This window comes from Pygoscelis adeliae, unplaced genomic scaffold (assembly GCF_000699105.1).
Source record: "Pygoscelis adeliae isolate BGI_AS28 unplaced genomic scaffold, ASM69910v1 Scaffold87, whole genome shotgun sequence".
In the NCBI taxonomy this organism is placed as follows: Eukaryota; Metazoa; Chordata; class Aves; order Sphenisciformes; family Spheniscidae; genus Pygoscelis; species Pygoscelis adeliae.
Window position 1 is genome coordinate 1,373,500 of NW_008825098.1, and position 15,017 is coordinate 1,388,516.

At 37.7% G+C, this 15,017-nt stretch overlaps 1 protein-coding gene across 1 annotated transcript in view; it reads left to right on the forward strand.

Moving 5' to 3' along the window:
- RAP1GDS1 (RAP1, GTP-GDP dissociation stimulator 1) overlaps nucleotides 1-15,017 on the forward strand; it is a 135,081-nt gene that overhangs the window by 92,058 nt on the left and 28,006 nt on the right. The window contains exon 6 of the mRNA XM_009327069.1: nucleotides 212-337. Coding sequence (XP_009325344.1) covers nucleotides 212-337 — 126 coding nt within the window. The remainder of the gene's footprint in view (nucleotides 1-211; nucleotides 338-15,017) is intronic.

The following is a 15,017-nucleotide window of genomic DNA, read 5'->3' on the forward strand; positions in this document are numbered from 1 at the left end:
CTTAATTCCTTCTAAATTAACAAATAATGGAAAGAACGTAAGCCCAAATCCTGACTTGGGCTTATTCTCTAGAAACTTGCATGAGAACTTACATTGTTTGTCTATGCATATGTTTATTCTCACAAAAGGCCCAGTTGCAATGCCAGTGTAACTAGAATGGATGAAACTGAAAATAGCTGGCTTGCTTTAACAGGCTTTGCATTATTTGCAGAATTTATGCGGAACCCATGTGTGGATGCTGGGTTGATTCCTCCTTTGGTGCAGCTGTTAAACTGCAAGGACCAGGAAGTATTGCTTCAAACGGGACGTGCCCTGGGCAATATATGCTACGATAGCCGTGAGTGTTGAAATATGCCATATTTTGTAGATGCTCTTGTAGGAAGGAGGGGAATGTTTTGGTGTGCTGTACATTGTGTACTGGGGGGTCATCTTCCTCTTTTCTTGATTTTTATTTACCACACGACTCTTCTGATTGTATGGGACAATTGAATGTCACACTTGCATTATGCTTTCATGATAGAAAGATTAAAAAAACTGTTTCAATATTGTGATACAACTGGATATAAGAATAGAAAAGATTTGTGATCCTGGATTTGTTTTTTTTTAAACATAATGAGCTAGGTTTTCAAAGAGCAGGTGCTACATACAGAGAGGCCTGAATAGTTAATTTTTCCTCAAATAGAATGTTTCAGAAGGGAGTAGACAGAGTCAGAAGGGAATATTCCTATTCTACCAGTCTCAAAGCTGTGCAGAGCTACATAAGTGGCTGAAATGATGCCTGAGCTATGTTGCTGATTCTCAGAATTCTTATGTGGCCAATCAGTTGCTCCAGGATTACATATTGGTATTTTTGGTAGTCGGGATGGTGGGGGAGGTTGGTGAGGTTTTTTAGCTTTTTGTGGACACGAGAAATTTTGCACTGCCAAGCAATTGAGTTTTGAAATGCAATTGTGACTCCATGTGCTGATTACATACATGGATATGTCATTTGCAAAACCAAACCAGTGGTTGCAGTGTTTCAAAAAATGCAGCCTCATTATCCTTACTTTAAATATTTTGATAAAAGCCAGTGCATGATAAATATGGTACAGAAGCAGAGACACTAGGAACATCTTTCTATGCACATGAAGGAATTAGAAGCCTATGGATGTCTGCAGATGGAAAGTGAGATGAAATTGTAAAAGCATTTTGTTATCTTGAGATTTAGTCCCTTATTTCATATGGCAAGAAATTTTCTTTGTACTATGTGTTGCATTTACTAAAAGCTTTGCTGTTCTGAATAGTCTGTTGAAAAAACTGCGTTATTACTAGCCTTTCTCCTTGCTACTTTTTTTCATCCTAGTTTGGAAATTTACATTTTATATTGTTTTAAATTACCTTGCCTTTGACCTCAGGGAAGTTAATCAGATTTTTCCATGCTGGCATTTCCATTTACAGACAAGTACTGCTTGAGGATGTTAATGCATAATTCTTTCATTTAGGATTTTCTTTAAGGTGACCAATCAACTGAACAGCTGCTTCCCCATGGCAACTTCAAGTAGAAGCTGTTGAGCTTTCCATAACATAATTTATTTACTATATTTTATTTCAGGGTCATATGTGATATAAAGCTCACTCCCAGGTGGCACTATTTCATATAAGTAAAATCTACATAACTATTCATGTCATTGTTGTTCAACCCACATTTTTTCATTAAATACAATAAGGACACAAAAAAATGGTTTTATAGTATCAGGTATTGTGGACTACTGCTGGCTTTTATAGTGCAGGATTTATTTATTTACAGTACAGAAAAGCTGTATTACACACCTTGTGTTGCCGTTCTGTGGGGCAAAGCCAGCACTGATAAAATCTACAGTAGGCAGTGATGTGTTCTGTGTGCCATGTGTTGCTGTGCTCCTGTGGGAGGACAGTCACTACCTTCCCTGTGTATTTGAATAAGATTAATGAATAAAGTGTAATAAAATGTCACTAAAATCAAGATTAGCATCTTGGATTTGAGTGGAAGAGGCTATTTACAGTGCTTATTTATCACATCCACCCTATCTGACTTTATTTTGTATGTTATCTTAATGTGTAATGATTATGTAGTTATGTACCCTATCCTAAATTCTTATTTAGGACAAATACTTTCAATATGGTTATTACTATAAAATTTAATATATTTTCATTTATGACTATTATTTTTCCCTAACAAAGAGCCTTAAAGTATAACAAAGACAAGGTGTGGAGGCCAATAGTTCTAATAAAAAATGTTGTTATATATTGATAGTCTTTTTCTTTTCAATTGAGACAAAAGCAGCTGTTACCCTTCTGATAATTGGGACTCATATAGGAACTTGAAATACATCAGTAACTAGATTTTACCATATACATGAGCATTTTTTCACTTCTACTGCTCATGTAATTATAACATGCAGCAATGAGGAAGGTCTTTAAGTCCTAAACAAATGTTAGGCTGAAATTATGAAATCAAGCCCATATTGAATGGCTCATAGCAACATTTCTATTTGTTGAAAGCCCCAATTATCCTGTATTTCATCCCAGCAAGCATGCATCACTTTGTTTAGTGACAGTTTGTGCGAAAAGGAGTTAATCAGGTCTCTATTTTTGAGAGAAGTCTGCATGGCGCAGGATGAAAGTTGTGGGACAAATGGCTTTTCCCAAAGGGAAGGTCCCTTAAAACTGGCCTTCCAGAGGAGAACTGCCTGAAATTTTTTCTTGATTAAATGAAACTGGCAGTGGTTTCTCAGAGTTCACAGATCCCAGAGTTGCTGCATGAAGGCAAGACCATTTCCATGTAAGTTCAGGAGGGGCTACTCCTGGAACATGGCTACTGTGGAAAGGTAATTCATGGCTAAGTCCCAGTGCTGGAGGAGGTTTAGTACCTTCCACAAGGTAAAAGGGGAATTACACACTTGCTGGCCAGAGACCTTACTGAACAGATCCATCTCCTTACAGAAAACATGAAATGAAAACCTGTTGACTTACTGATAGACTTTCTTCTCTATTAAGTTTGAGGTACACACGCACGGTGTTATTGTCAGGGTCCTCATCAGTGTTAGCTCCCTAAAATAATACTGAATCACCTGTTTGAGCGTGGAAGAAAATACAAAGAATTAAATGCATTTCATAAACAGTTAAAAAGGAAAAAATAAGTCAATTTTATCCCAAGCAGCCTTGAGAGCATCCTTTTTAACGTATTTATGCTGTGAAGAGATCTGCTTTATGTGGGTCTCTGAACATTAAGAATACAGGCAAATATAATTGCAAAGCGGAGTAGAAGGAAGCTTTGTTAGTACTGATGAGGCTTCTAGTCTCCCAGCCTTCCTCTTGTATGCAGAAATGAAAGAAACAACTGAGGCAGCCAAAAAGATTTTTAAGTCAGAAGCAATGAATTTAACTAATCACAGTATGCAGGCTGTTCAGTGCTGTCCTACAATTTAAGAACAGATACGTTACTGTATGTTCCTGTACAACCTGTATACATGCTTTATCTAGTAAATGCCACATAGATCTCAACCCCCAAATTTTCATCAAAGCAGAAAGTGCAAAGCAAAGAAATAGAGACGTGATCTCTCCTCCTCTCCCTCCTGCTTTCTCCCCCACTGTATCTACAGCCTGTACCAAGTACAGCTGCTTGTACTTCCGTATCCCCAGACAACGGATTGCTCAGCCTCACTCAGGGGCAGAATTTTGTCTGAACTGTATTACTAGATGCAAAGCTCCTAGCCCACTCCTTCCTTTTAACCACCAGTTATGTTTTTTCACTTATAATCAAAGCCAAATTCTTAGGCATTGTCCAGTCAGAGCATAAGACCTATCCTAGCTGCTTCACCACTCTTTATCCATGAATCAAACTGTAGCTACTTTTCTACTGTCTTTATTTCCAGAGCCCCCGCCATTCTCCCCAGTGCTGTTTCTTTAGTAAGTTTGTTCATTTAGGGCTCTTACAGATGTACAGATGTTACAGACTAATAGGGCATACCTCCAAAACTCTTCTAAGTAGGTTCCCCCTGCACCTTGGTTCCACGTGCAACGTGAAGATCTCATCTCCATTGTTTGGGAAAGGTTATGTTTAACATAACATGGTTCTTGCTACAAAAAGCGATGTTTTAAGTCAGAGCAGAATGGTTAATTCTGCTGTAGATAAAGCCTAAAAATTATTTGCTACCATCAGCTCTGGCAGTTGGGATATTAAGTTACAGAGCAGCATTATCCAAATTGTAGCTTGGGATCACTTCACGAACAGCCTGATGGCTAGTACACGCCTCAGCTCTCTCTGCTGGCTTCTTTCCCAATATACTGGGAAGACTCTGGTGACTTGAATCATGTGGCAGATTGAGTGCTTGGGGGACAGGGAGACCGAGACCACAGTTTTCAAGTTAGGCCTGCTTTCTTGCAAGACCCACATGAGAATGCGGGAGAGAGACAAAACCTGTCTGTAGCCAGGTCTCTGTCCTGCTCTGACACCCCACACACCAATGCAGTTTGTATAGATGAAAGATCAGGCCAACCAGATAAATTTTAGTCAAGAATTTTAATGGAAGATGATGCTATATTAAAATAGTAGTATTTTCCTAGCAGGTAATGGCCTCACAATATTTTTTATCATTAAGTTTGTGATGCACATGCTATCTTAATCTCAGTGGTCTTTCCACAGGTAGTTTGTTACACACTTCAGTTTTGAACTGATTGACAAACTATTTTCCTGTGTTTTTATATAGCGTTGAGCACACTATAGAAGCTACCATAATTATACTATAAAAGTGATAATTACAAGAGGAAGTGAAAGGCTAGGATATTTAGAGCCTGATTCAGTAGCCATACAGACTAGAGTGAGTCATTCTGATTGACTTCAGTTGAGATTACATTAGACTCTTACCCATTAGAAAATAATTCCTTCTTGCTGTTTAGAGCATCCACATATTCTGAAAGCTGTCAAGGGGAAATAAGCTCTCCATATATCTTGTAAGGGAACTGAAAAGTTTCCCATTCTGCCCTTCCATAATATTCATATTAATGGTAGTGCTTAGAGACCTCCTTGGGGAATCTCAAAGCTATTGCTTTTTGCACCCATCCACAACCTTGTTTCTTCATGAAACCACCGGCCTGGGTACATGTTCTCACCAACCATGCTTCACGATATAAACAGCTACAGAATTGGAGAGAAACTAAAAATGCCAACTCGTTCTATAAAGGCTCTCCTCTGACAGCTGCTTATCTACCTTCTTCTGCAGGAAATTTGCTGGATCCTTTTCTCATTTCCCAAGCTGTACGTTTCTTTGTTATCTACCCAGTCTTACTTGTGTTGATGGCGAGACTCCTCACTGAATTTCAGCGATGTGGCCTTTCACGTAGACCCAGATCTGTCTTGATCCCAGCCTTAACACCAGACCATGAACATTATACCTCTTCTTGTTAAAAAGATCTTACACGTGCTATAAATTCTGTATACTCAGCTGCCCATCCTATAAGGATGTACAGACCTTTTGCAGAGATCTGCTAAGAAAGGCCAAGTACAAAAATAAGAAACTACTCAATAGTACAGTTACATACATCTCTCAGGAGATGAGGTTAATTTCAGGATCTAAAGCAGAAAACGAGATGCTTAAGAATTAAACATACTGGAAAGAAGTAAAATTCCGTTTTCTTCAAGAAATGGCATAACCTTTTTCATACGGAAAACCAGCAAAATCCTAGAACACAACTGGTGTTGGTAGTGGCACACTACTGGCTAATCATTTTTATGAAGGTCACCCTGATTCATGCAGCCAGGCAGCATCTTACCACAGTCTTTCACTTTTTATTGTACTAGATCTTATCAAATGCAAATGCCACCTACTAAGCTGTTTCCTAAGCGGTATCATGAAATTGAGACCAGAGGCTTTAACTTGTTGCTTGAAAACTGACTGTTTACAACAGCTTACAGAGAATTAAAATTCTAGTTTTTAATTGTACTGTAATAGTGTTTTACCTTTAGCTCTGTCCTTGCTAAGGCACATCAGAACCTTAGAAAGTTACAGCATGAAAGAGTGGTTAAACATTGGAACAGGCTGCCCAGGGAAGTGGTTGAGTTACCATCCCTGGAAATATTTAAAAGACGTGTAGATGAGGCGCTTAGGGACATGGTTTAGTGGGCATGGTGGTGTTGGGTTGATGGTTGGACTTGACGATCTTAGAGGTCTTTTCCAACCTTAATGTTTCTATGATTCTATGATTTTTAAGTTAGAGGTCTTTAATAATGCAGTATTTTTTCCAAGCCTCTGCAGCACAAGTATTGGCATCAGCTAGAAACTAAGCATAACATATGCATGCCAACACATACTTTCACAGTAATATTTAGTACTTATCAGCAATTAATCATGAATGTTCTTAGGAAGCTGTTAAACAATATTATTCTAATTTACTTATTTTATAGCTGGCCTAAATGGAATCAGAATGATGAGGAAATCTTCCTAGAGCATCAGAAAGAGACATTTGAGAGGTGATATGAAAAACATGAATTCTCATTCTTATGCTATTACTCTTTTTAAAATTTACATTCTAAATGTTAACTCTACTGAAACAAGTGGCAAAATTCTCATGACTTAAGCCAAAACTTAACAGAAGCCCACATGGGGGGCGGAATAAAAAAAAAAAGAACCAAAACCAAATTGCTATGGATTTGCAACTTTTCCCTTCTTTAAGATGAAGGTGTGAGGCCTGATTTTATGTTTGTTTTAAAGAGTATAAGTATGATAGGTCCTGCTTATTTTCTGCAGTGCAAATATTTTCCCTCTTTCTGTTTTTTCCAGGAAGATTATTTGAATAAGCAGAATAACATCAGAATTCTGTCAGTACAGGTACAAAGAAAATAAAATCTAAGAAACAAAGCAGATTTTTTTCTGATTCCTTACTTTCTCCCCCTCCAGCATTTCATTCACAGTCTTTAAAGTCTGTGTATTGCTCATATTCCAACAGGCTCGGAGGCACCTGCTTACTTTACAGTCAAAATAGAAGCCACGGGCAACAAGGAAATCTAAAAAAAAAAAAAAAAAAAAAAAAAAAAGGATAAGAGATTGAAGATGTTTCCAGGGTCTTGAAGAAGATCATGAGCAGACTTGGAAAGAAATCCTGCTTTAGTCACTAGATCTTGCTGCCACCCTAAAAGCAAGTTAAGGATTCAAACTTTGGTTAAGGACTGAGCTATTTCTTCATACTTCAAAGCTAAACAAAGTAAGAAAGGCAAAAACTTGGCATTCTCCTAATATTTATGAAGAAAAGCTTTTAGAATTTCGGTAACAATAACTGAACAAGACAAGATATTTAACTCACTCTTCTCCTTTCAATTCAACCTCCCTTTTCATGTCTTTTTCTCTTTGCCTTATAAGATATTTGAAATTGTTCATATTTATACATAACTACACAGTAACATGTTGCTTTCAAGCCCCTCAGAAAACAAAGCTTGTTAGTTGAGTGTCTAGACATGGCCAAAGTATCTAGCTTATTCTACTTTATTTAGAAAAGTAGGCATTATGTGACTAGAAGTATCTACTGTCACTAAATCAGCAATGGTAGAAAACTGAATTACCATGGAAAACAGAAGAAAGAATCTGTTAGCATCTTGCTAAGCATTGCTTATGTATAATTGGGAAGTAAGTGTTAATTAATTTTTTTTGTTAAGCTTGCAGCCATCGTTCTTCTCCTTTTAACTTTGTGTTTTAATACAGTCTAATTATATAATCATAGCTTCTTAAATAATAACATAGAATATAATTTCGTTGTACTCTCAGATCCACTTCTGTAGATTTTTGCGACACTGTGTGCAGCGTGCATACATTGCACGGGCCAAGCCTTTTAGTTGTTCGCGGTAGCTACACAGACATCTGGTTTTATACAGCATTTCATACAGCGCAACAGCATTGAGTTAACATACAACATGCGAACCACCTAAATTCAGTTACATTTGTTTCATTCATATCTAAGGAATACTGTGCAACTCTCCGAAACAGAAATTGGACATTATTGGCAAAGAACTATATTAGTAAAATCTATCCCTTAATGTAGTGAAGCTCTTGAATGTCTCAGCCAGGGGACCAAGACTCTGTTTAGTTAGGGAGGTTTTATAATACTGTTTGTACACTAATATAATTAAGAGACAGTGCCCACCAGAGGAAGTTGCAGCCTAAGTATTTATTAAAAGACAGTGAGGAAAGAGTTAGGTAAAACTACAGATAATAGCAAGATGTTAGCATTACCCATAACAAAGCTGTGTTCCTGTCACATGAGGTGTCAGTGTGTACGAACAATGTTGGCCTTTGAGCCTCCTTGATCCTGAGACTGCTGTGTGTCTGGTTAGTTGTCCGGCCAGCAGAACGGCCTGAGGAGTCAGGGTGGATGCCTTGAATATCCTATCTACAACAGCATTCACATTTCCCTGAAAAAAAAGAGTCACTTACCTGAGACAGTGTCCAGTTTATCACCCACATCTTGGCACCACCTGGCCCCTTGAGTGCGGGCTGTTCTGCAGTCATAGTGCATTGCTAGTTGCCCTCCGGTCAAATCGGTGAGTTGCCTTCTGCTAAGGAGGTAAAAGATTTCCTGAAACAAAACGGTTTGCTGGCCTTTCTCAGGCTGTGTCCTACATCCTTTCAGATACAAGAATCTTCTACAGGTCAGCTCAGCCGTGCAGGCTGCACACTAACAAGCAACAGCCCGCACGCTGCTGCTTGGAGTTGCTTTAGAAGGCCAGGTCCTCTCACTCGCCCTAGGCTTCATGATTTGGGGCAAGGATAGCACTGATCCCAAACCCAGGACTCACCCCAGCTTTTCCTAGATCCCAGGGCCACTTGTTACCTTCTCACTTCTCTGAATAATTTTCTTTCTTCCCAGGGCCTAGTAGGATCCACAAATATGCTTTATGGCAGGGGGTTTTTTTTGTTTCATTTTTTGCTTCTTGGGCTTTTCCCAACCTACTCCAAATCCCCATGGGTTACATCCTTTCTGAGACCGCTCCTCTGGCTGCTTTAGTGGAGACCCACAGCTCCTTCGAGCTCCTTCAGCTAGCAGTACCACTCTCACACAACACCAGGCTAAGCCTCTTGCCAAGCTCCTTTCAGCAGCACCCAGCAGAACGCCCTGTTCTGCACCAGACTGTGACTATGCCATGCTCAGTTCACACCCTTGTTCTTCGAGAGTTTGAAGCTGAGATAGCATTGCATTCAAGGCCTGGGAGTTAAAATTCTAAATTAATTGCTGTGTGCAGGTTTATTCTGTTAATAGCATGAGATGCTATAAACACCTATTTACCAGTGTAGAAAAACTGCCTGATGTTTTACTGTATAATTTGATTCCGTGGTTTATTTCATGCTGTATGAAATAATAAGCATAGGCTGGCTTCAACTCTGACTTATGCACTCATAAACCTAGAGTCATTTGTTTGGCTGCAATGGAATTACTAAGGAGTTGCATAGAGTTACAAAATCAGCTGAAGAATCTGCAGTAAGCATATTGCACGTGGAAAGGAGGGCAGAGGGAAGTGCTACATTCAACTTTGAGGACCTTTACCTGACACTTATATATCTAGTAGAAATTTTTCATGCTGCTTGGCTTCTTTATTTTCAAATAGAATTCAGTAGTGGAAATTACTACATTTTAAAACTAAAATCTCCTTGGAATCCAGAACAAATCACCTGCCCATACTGAGACTAGTAGTATTTTATGTCTTGTGGCTGATAAAAACATTTCTGCTGTTATATTGAAATCTTAGGTCCACTAGTAGAATTTGACTGGCAGTGAAGTATTGAAAAGTCTTGAACAATAAACTCATTACTGTTCTTTTGTCTGAAATCAGAAACACATGATTTTTCTCACATGTATCTGACATAAGAGGAATATGAAAAATAAGCAAGTTTTATTGCAATTAAATTGTGGAGTTGAATCTGGCTTGCATTTGACTGCTGCCTCAGCATAACATTAGGGAGATTGTGATACTGGCACATTTACCCGTCCCTTCAAATGCTCTGCCAAACTCCTGACTCTGTAGACAGAAGAAATCCCACGATACTCATGAGAGATATTAGGGCTTGTTGGCATTGATATTCTATGGTCCACACATTGAACATATTATAAGGAGTCTACCAGAAATACCCCTAGATCTCCACTTGGATACAACATTTTAAAATTGTATTTGTTAGAATAAACCAGTTGCATAAGAGGGCCAGTACGCTGCTCCATCAGTTGACATTAGGCAGCAAATACGCTGGCAACAGTTTTATCCAAAAAGGTCAATGCTACATATTTTCAGTCCTTGAAGGCACTATAATAAAAGACAGCATTCTGTTAGCATTTCTGGTTTACTGTTTACATATTTACTCTTTGAGCAATAATTTCTAAAAGAATAATTTACGAGACAATACCAATGCAGCTGGAGTTAGGGCTAAGGATATTTGCCAGTAATTTAAGATTAATTGACTACAAGACTATTCTGTTTATCTCTGAAGCAAGCATGACTAATTCAAGATTATTTTTTCTTCATAAAGCAAAAATTTTAAGGCTATATTGATTGATTTTAATCAATAAGCAAATAAAACAAAAACATATTTCTGGTAATCAGAGACTTATAAGTCCTGAAGGAATTAAATAAAGGGAAAGGAAATTTCAGTACAAGATAGAGCAATCCCAAAAAATATCTTTCAAATTATTAAAACATGAATCTCAAAATACAGTATTGCTGTGTCCTGTCCCTTGTAGACAGGTGTACAGAAGACATGGAAAAAGGAGCAAACAGTAATAGTGCAATATAATTACATGAAGCTTACTTTCCTTGAAAAAAATAAAATTAATGCAATGCTACTCTGTGTTCTGTAACAGGGTTGTAGTCTGTAGTCTTGCAGTCAAAGAACTGACAGGGTCCAGAATCCAGTGATTTGAAAGCACATACAGATTCAAGATTAAAAGTATTGTCAAGTATTAAAACTGAATGACAGCACTGCATTAAAGGTTTTATCTTTACAGTGTTCAGACAGGAAAAAACAATGGTAAACTCCCAGTTTATATAAGTGGCAATGTTTTTCCTACTGTCTACATAGATAAAGTGGTTTACACTAGCTAAGGGTTTGCCCCTAACAGTGTTTTCTGAGTATTTTCTCCTTCTGTTTTCTTAATAAGAAGAGAGAAAACATGTAAGCAGGACCTTTCTTCCTTTGGAGTTCTACTCCTGCTGTTTTTTCCCCACGCATGGTCATAATTTTCTGTATGTCACATCATAATTTCCTCTGCAGCAGCCAGTTTGATATCACAGAAGATTATGACTTCAGGTGAAAGAACAAGCAGCAGGAGCAGATGAATGCCTCAGTACAAAAACCATGCAAAGAGGACCTAATTAAAAAATAGAGGAAATAAAAATAGAACATATGGAAAGAACTCTCCCCACCTTGGGCTACTGTAAATTAGTTAATCTTAACAAAAAAAAAAAAAAAAAAAAAAAAGTTGTCCAAGAGACACTGGTCTAACCTAAGCAATATTTTGGTCTAAAAGAATGCAGGATTGGAGCCAAATGCAATGAAGATGAAGCACTTAAAATAAAATGACAGTATGTCATTTAAATTATTTGACCATTACACCCAATTGCAGAGTAAAAGAATTTTAAAAGACATACTGTATTTTTTCCATGTTATCAAAAACTGCTGTCTTGGCAGTTTGGTTTATGCAAATCAGGGACCTTGATCATACAAATCATCTTTTCCCTCACTGACTTGTACCATTTATACCAGTGCAACTATTTACACCAAATTTTATGTTATGCATTTTGAGTCTGCAAACCAATATCGGGCCGCTACTAAGAAATATCATTACATATGAAATTGTATTGTGAAACACAAAATTCACATTTCAGAATGAAGATACAGTAACAAAGACTTAGCAAAGAACTGTTTGGAAAGCAGTGGCACTATGGCCATCATGATGTAAAGATATGATAGGCAAAGGTAATATGGAGTGTTCATACCTTATGGAAAAAAATGAACAAGCTTTCAAACAACCATTCAGTACATCACTATACTGAATATAATTTTCTACGCTTTTAATTAGTTGTTATTCAACTAGCTATGATGCCATCATCACCAGAATCGTAGACACCTACCTAATTTTTACCACCCTGTGGGTTTACTCACCATATGCACACTTAAATAACAGTGTGCGTCTTTGCAGGATCAGGATCATTTCTGCAGTACAAATTACTTCTAAACTGTAGTTTAAATATTAGAGATGATAAAGAGAAAAGTTTGGAATAATGAAGGAACCAGACCAATATATTTTAAAACTTAATTAAAATTGGGTAAAACACGAGTTTTTAGAACTGTCTGAAACTGTGCGGATTTTTTTCTTGTGAAGACACAGCTCTATATCCTAATAGAACATTAATAAGCAATGTTTTTGTCCCAATCTGTATGAGATGCATCTGCTTCTTTAATGTCACTTGGATTGGAAGAGCTTAAACTTTATATTAAAAAAGGGCCCAGTATGAAAACAACAAAGCTAATTTAAGCTTTAGATTAAAGAGCACTAGGTGAGCTATTTGCAAAAATATTTTCTGATATCTGCCTATACTATGGCACAGCCCTTTGCCTGATGTAACTATATTTCCAGAAATAATCTTACAGTGGTGACAAAAATCTATGTATTGGTGCACGTGTTTTAGAAATAACTCATTGGCTGTAAAGCTTATGCTTTACATTGTTTTCATATTTTAAGCTGCCGCATTAATTCTTTTTTCCTGTTAACCTTTTATGACTTAGTGGTTTGTTTTAGGGTTTAGTAAACTGGGGAAGAAAACTCGAGGGAAAATTATGCAAACACATCTTGGGAAAAGCAAATTGAAACTACTCTAAGTAAGTAAGTGCTGCATTTTAAAGCCCTACCAATCATATGCACTAAAAAAATTTGGTCTTTGACTTGGGCATCCATTGGTGCAGGCATGGCTGAGCCACGGGGAAATTTCACAAGACTGTTCATAGGGGGAATGGGAACAGTCACAGTAATTTGATAATCCACATTAAAACCCAGTTTTGCATAAAACTCCCGTGAGCAACTCGGGATGGAAAAAGAGACTGTACTAATTCTTAGAGATGGCTGCGTTGCATTGGGCTAAAGAACACTGTGGAAGTAATAACTCATTCTGTAATAAATCTTACTGTACATTTTGTAGGAAAAAAAATCCCTCTGGTCTCTTGGGTTGTTGTCATTCTGGCATCTTTAAACAGTATTAAGTGTACTTAAAAAAAAGGCTATACAACAGCATTGCCCTTTGTGAGCTGTAGTGAAGCATTTTTAAGCAGAAATGTGAATGCTTTCATTAAAATGTTCAATCACTGATCTCTTAGGAATAGCAAATGTTTATTTAAAAAGGTCACAGGAAAAAATTTCAACGCAGCTTCTGGGAAGCTGGAAGCATGTTAAGTGTGGGAGTTCATAGAGCTGCTGAACTGCAAGGTAGTAGTTGGATTGAGAATAAGACAGCAACATGCTGTGGTCTTGTTTTGACTGTAAATGATTTGGAGTTCGGTGAGTATTCTTGTGTGCAAAATCTGTTTCTTAGCGACGGAGCAGGGAGAAGCGAGTTGGTAATAAGTACATGGAGCATTCTGAGTCAGAAATACGCTTTTTGCTTGGGGATGCAACAGGGTGTCATAGCCAGAGCTTGGAGTGGGTAGCCAGGACCTTCAGAATTTTCCACCTACATCTGGTACAGGATTCTTTGTGGCCCTCACTAATGAGCTGAGTTAATCCTCTTGGGCATAAGAAGGCAGCACCAGGGGATCCTAATTATAGCGCTAGCCCAGGTCTGTTCTTCACCCAGCTGCCTAGGGCAGAGAAGCAGCTACGCAGGGTGAGCTCTAGCATGGGAATACGCAGGGTGAGCTCTAGCATGGGAAAGAGGTGGAGCAATGAACTCAATTAAGGCATCTCTTTTATGAATCTACCAGCCTATGTAGTCACATCAAAGTCTGGCACTTACAGCCTGCCCCCTACTTGGGAGGGATCCTGAAGTTCATTTTACCCTAACTTTATGAGTATACTACAGAGACAGAGAGACATTTCTTGGAGTGAGATTTGTTTCTGAATCTTTCTGCCTTACTTTTGCTGTCTGTACAGCAGAAGCTGATTATCTATCTACCTAACAAAAATATTGTGTGGATAAGAATTTTGTCATGTATTTGAAGTGAGAGTACTTAAAGACACAGCAGTTTTTGATATATAACTTCTTTGACAAACCAGAGAGAATGGAAGTAAAAGGATATATAAGTTAGATTTTAATTTGTTGTGAGATACTATCACACAATTATTTTCAGTGGAGTTGTGCCAAATTCCATCCAGGTAAGGAACTTGGCTTGTAACAGTTTTTTGGTTTTTTTAACACTTGCTTCCAAACCCTCACCTGACTCTATCTTTATATTATTCTTTGCTTACATATTTTATATGCAGTTCCATATCAAAACACAGGAACAAGCCTGACACCTGATTCTTATCTCAAGCTTAATTTTGTCATGGTTTGAGTTTGTCGATTTCAATTGCATTATAGTAATTTGAGGACCACATTCAGCCCATCTGATCCAGAATCAGTGATTCAGTTTTGTTTTGCACACCTGTTTTGACTCACAAAACAGGTGAGTCAAATACAAAATCATGTATTTGCATCACTTTTGTAATAAAAAATACAAGAAGAGGATACATAAAACAGGATGCTGGAATATTCCAGCTAAGGTTGTTTTTTTCTCTGCCAATTTGGTAAACGTAAGCACTGAATCTGAACACCTGACTATATTGTCTCACTATATTTTGGTGTAGGCCTTCCTTTCATTTCAGCCATATGCCTATGTTTATCACTGCATCAAGGATGCAAAAGATTTATTTCTTTTATATTTCTCCTTTTTTATAGTCCTTCCTTGACACAGAATCTTACCTTGAATTTGTTTGACTGTGAACAGATTCCAGTTTCTCCTTTTTCAAAATGGAATATACATACCTGCAGTGAA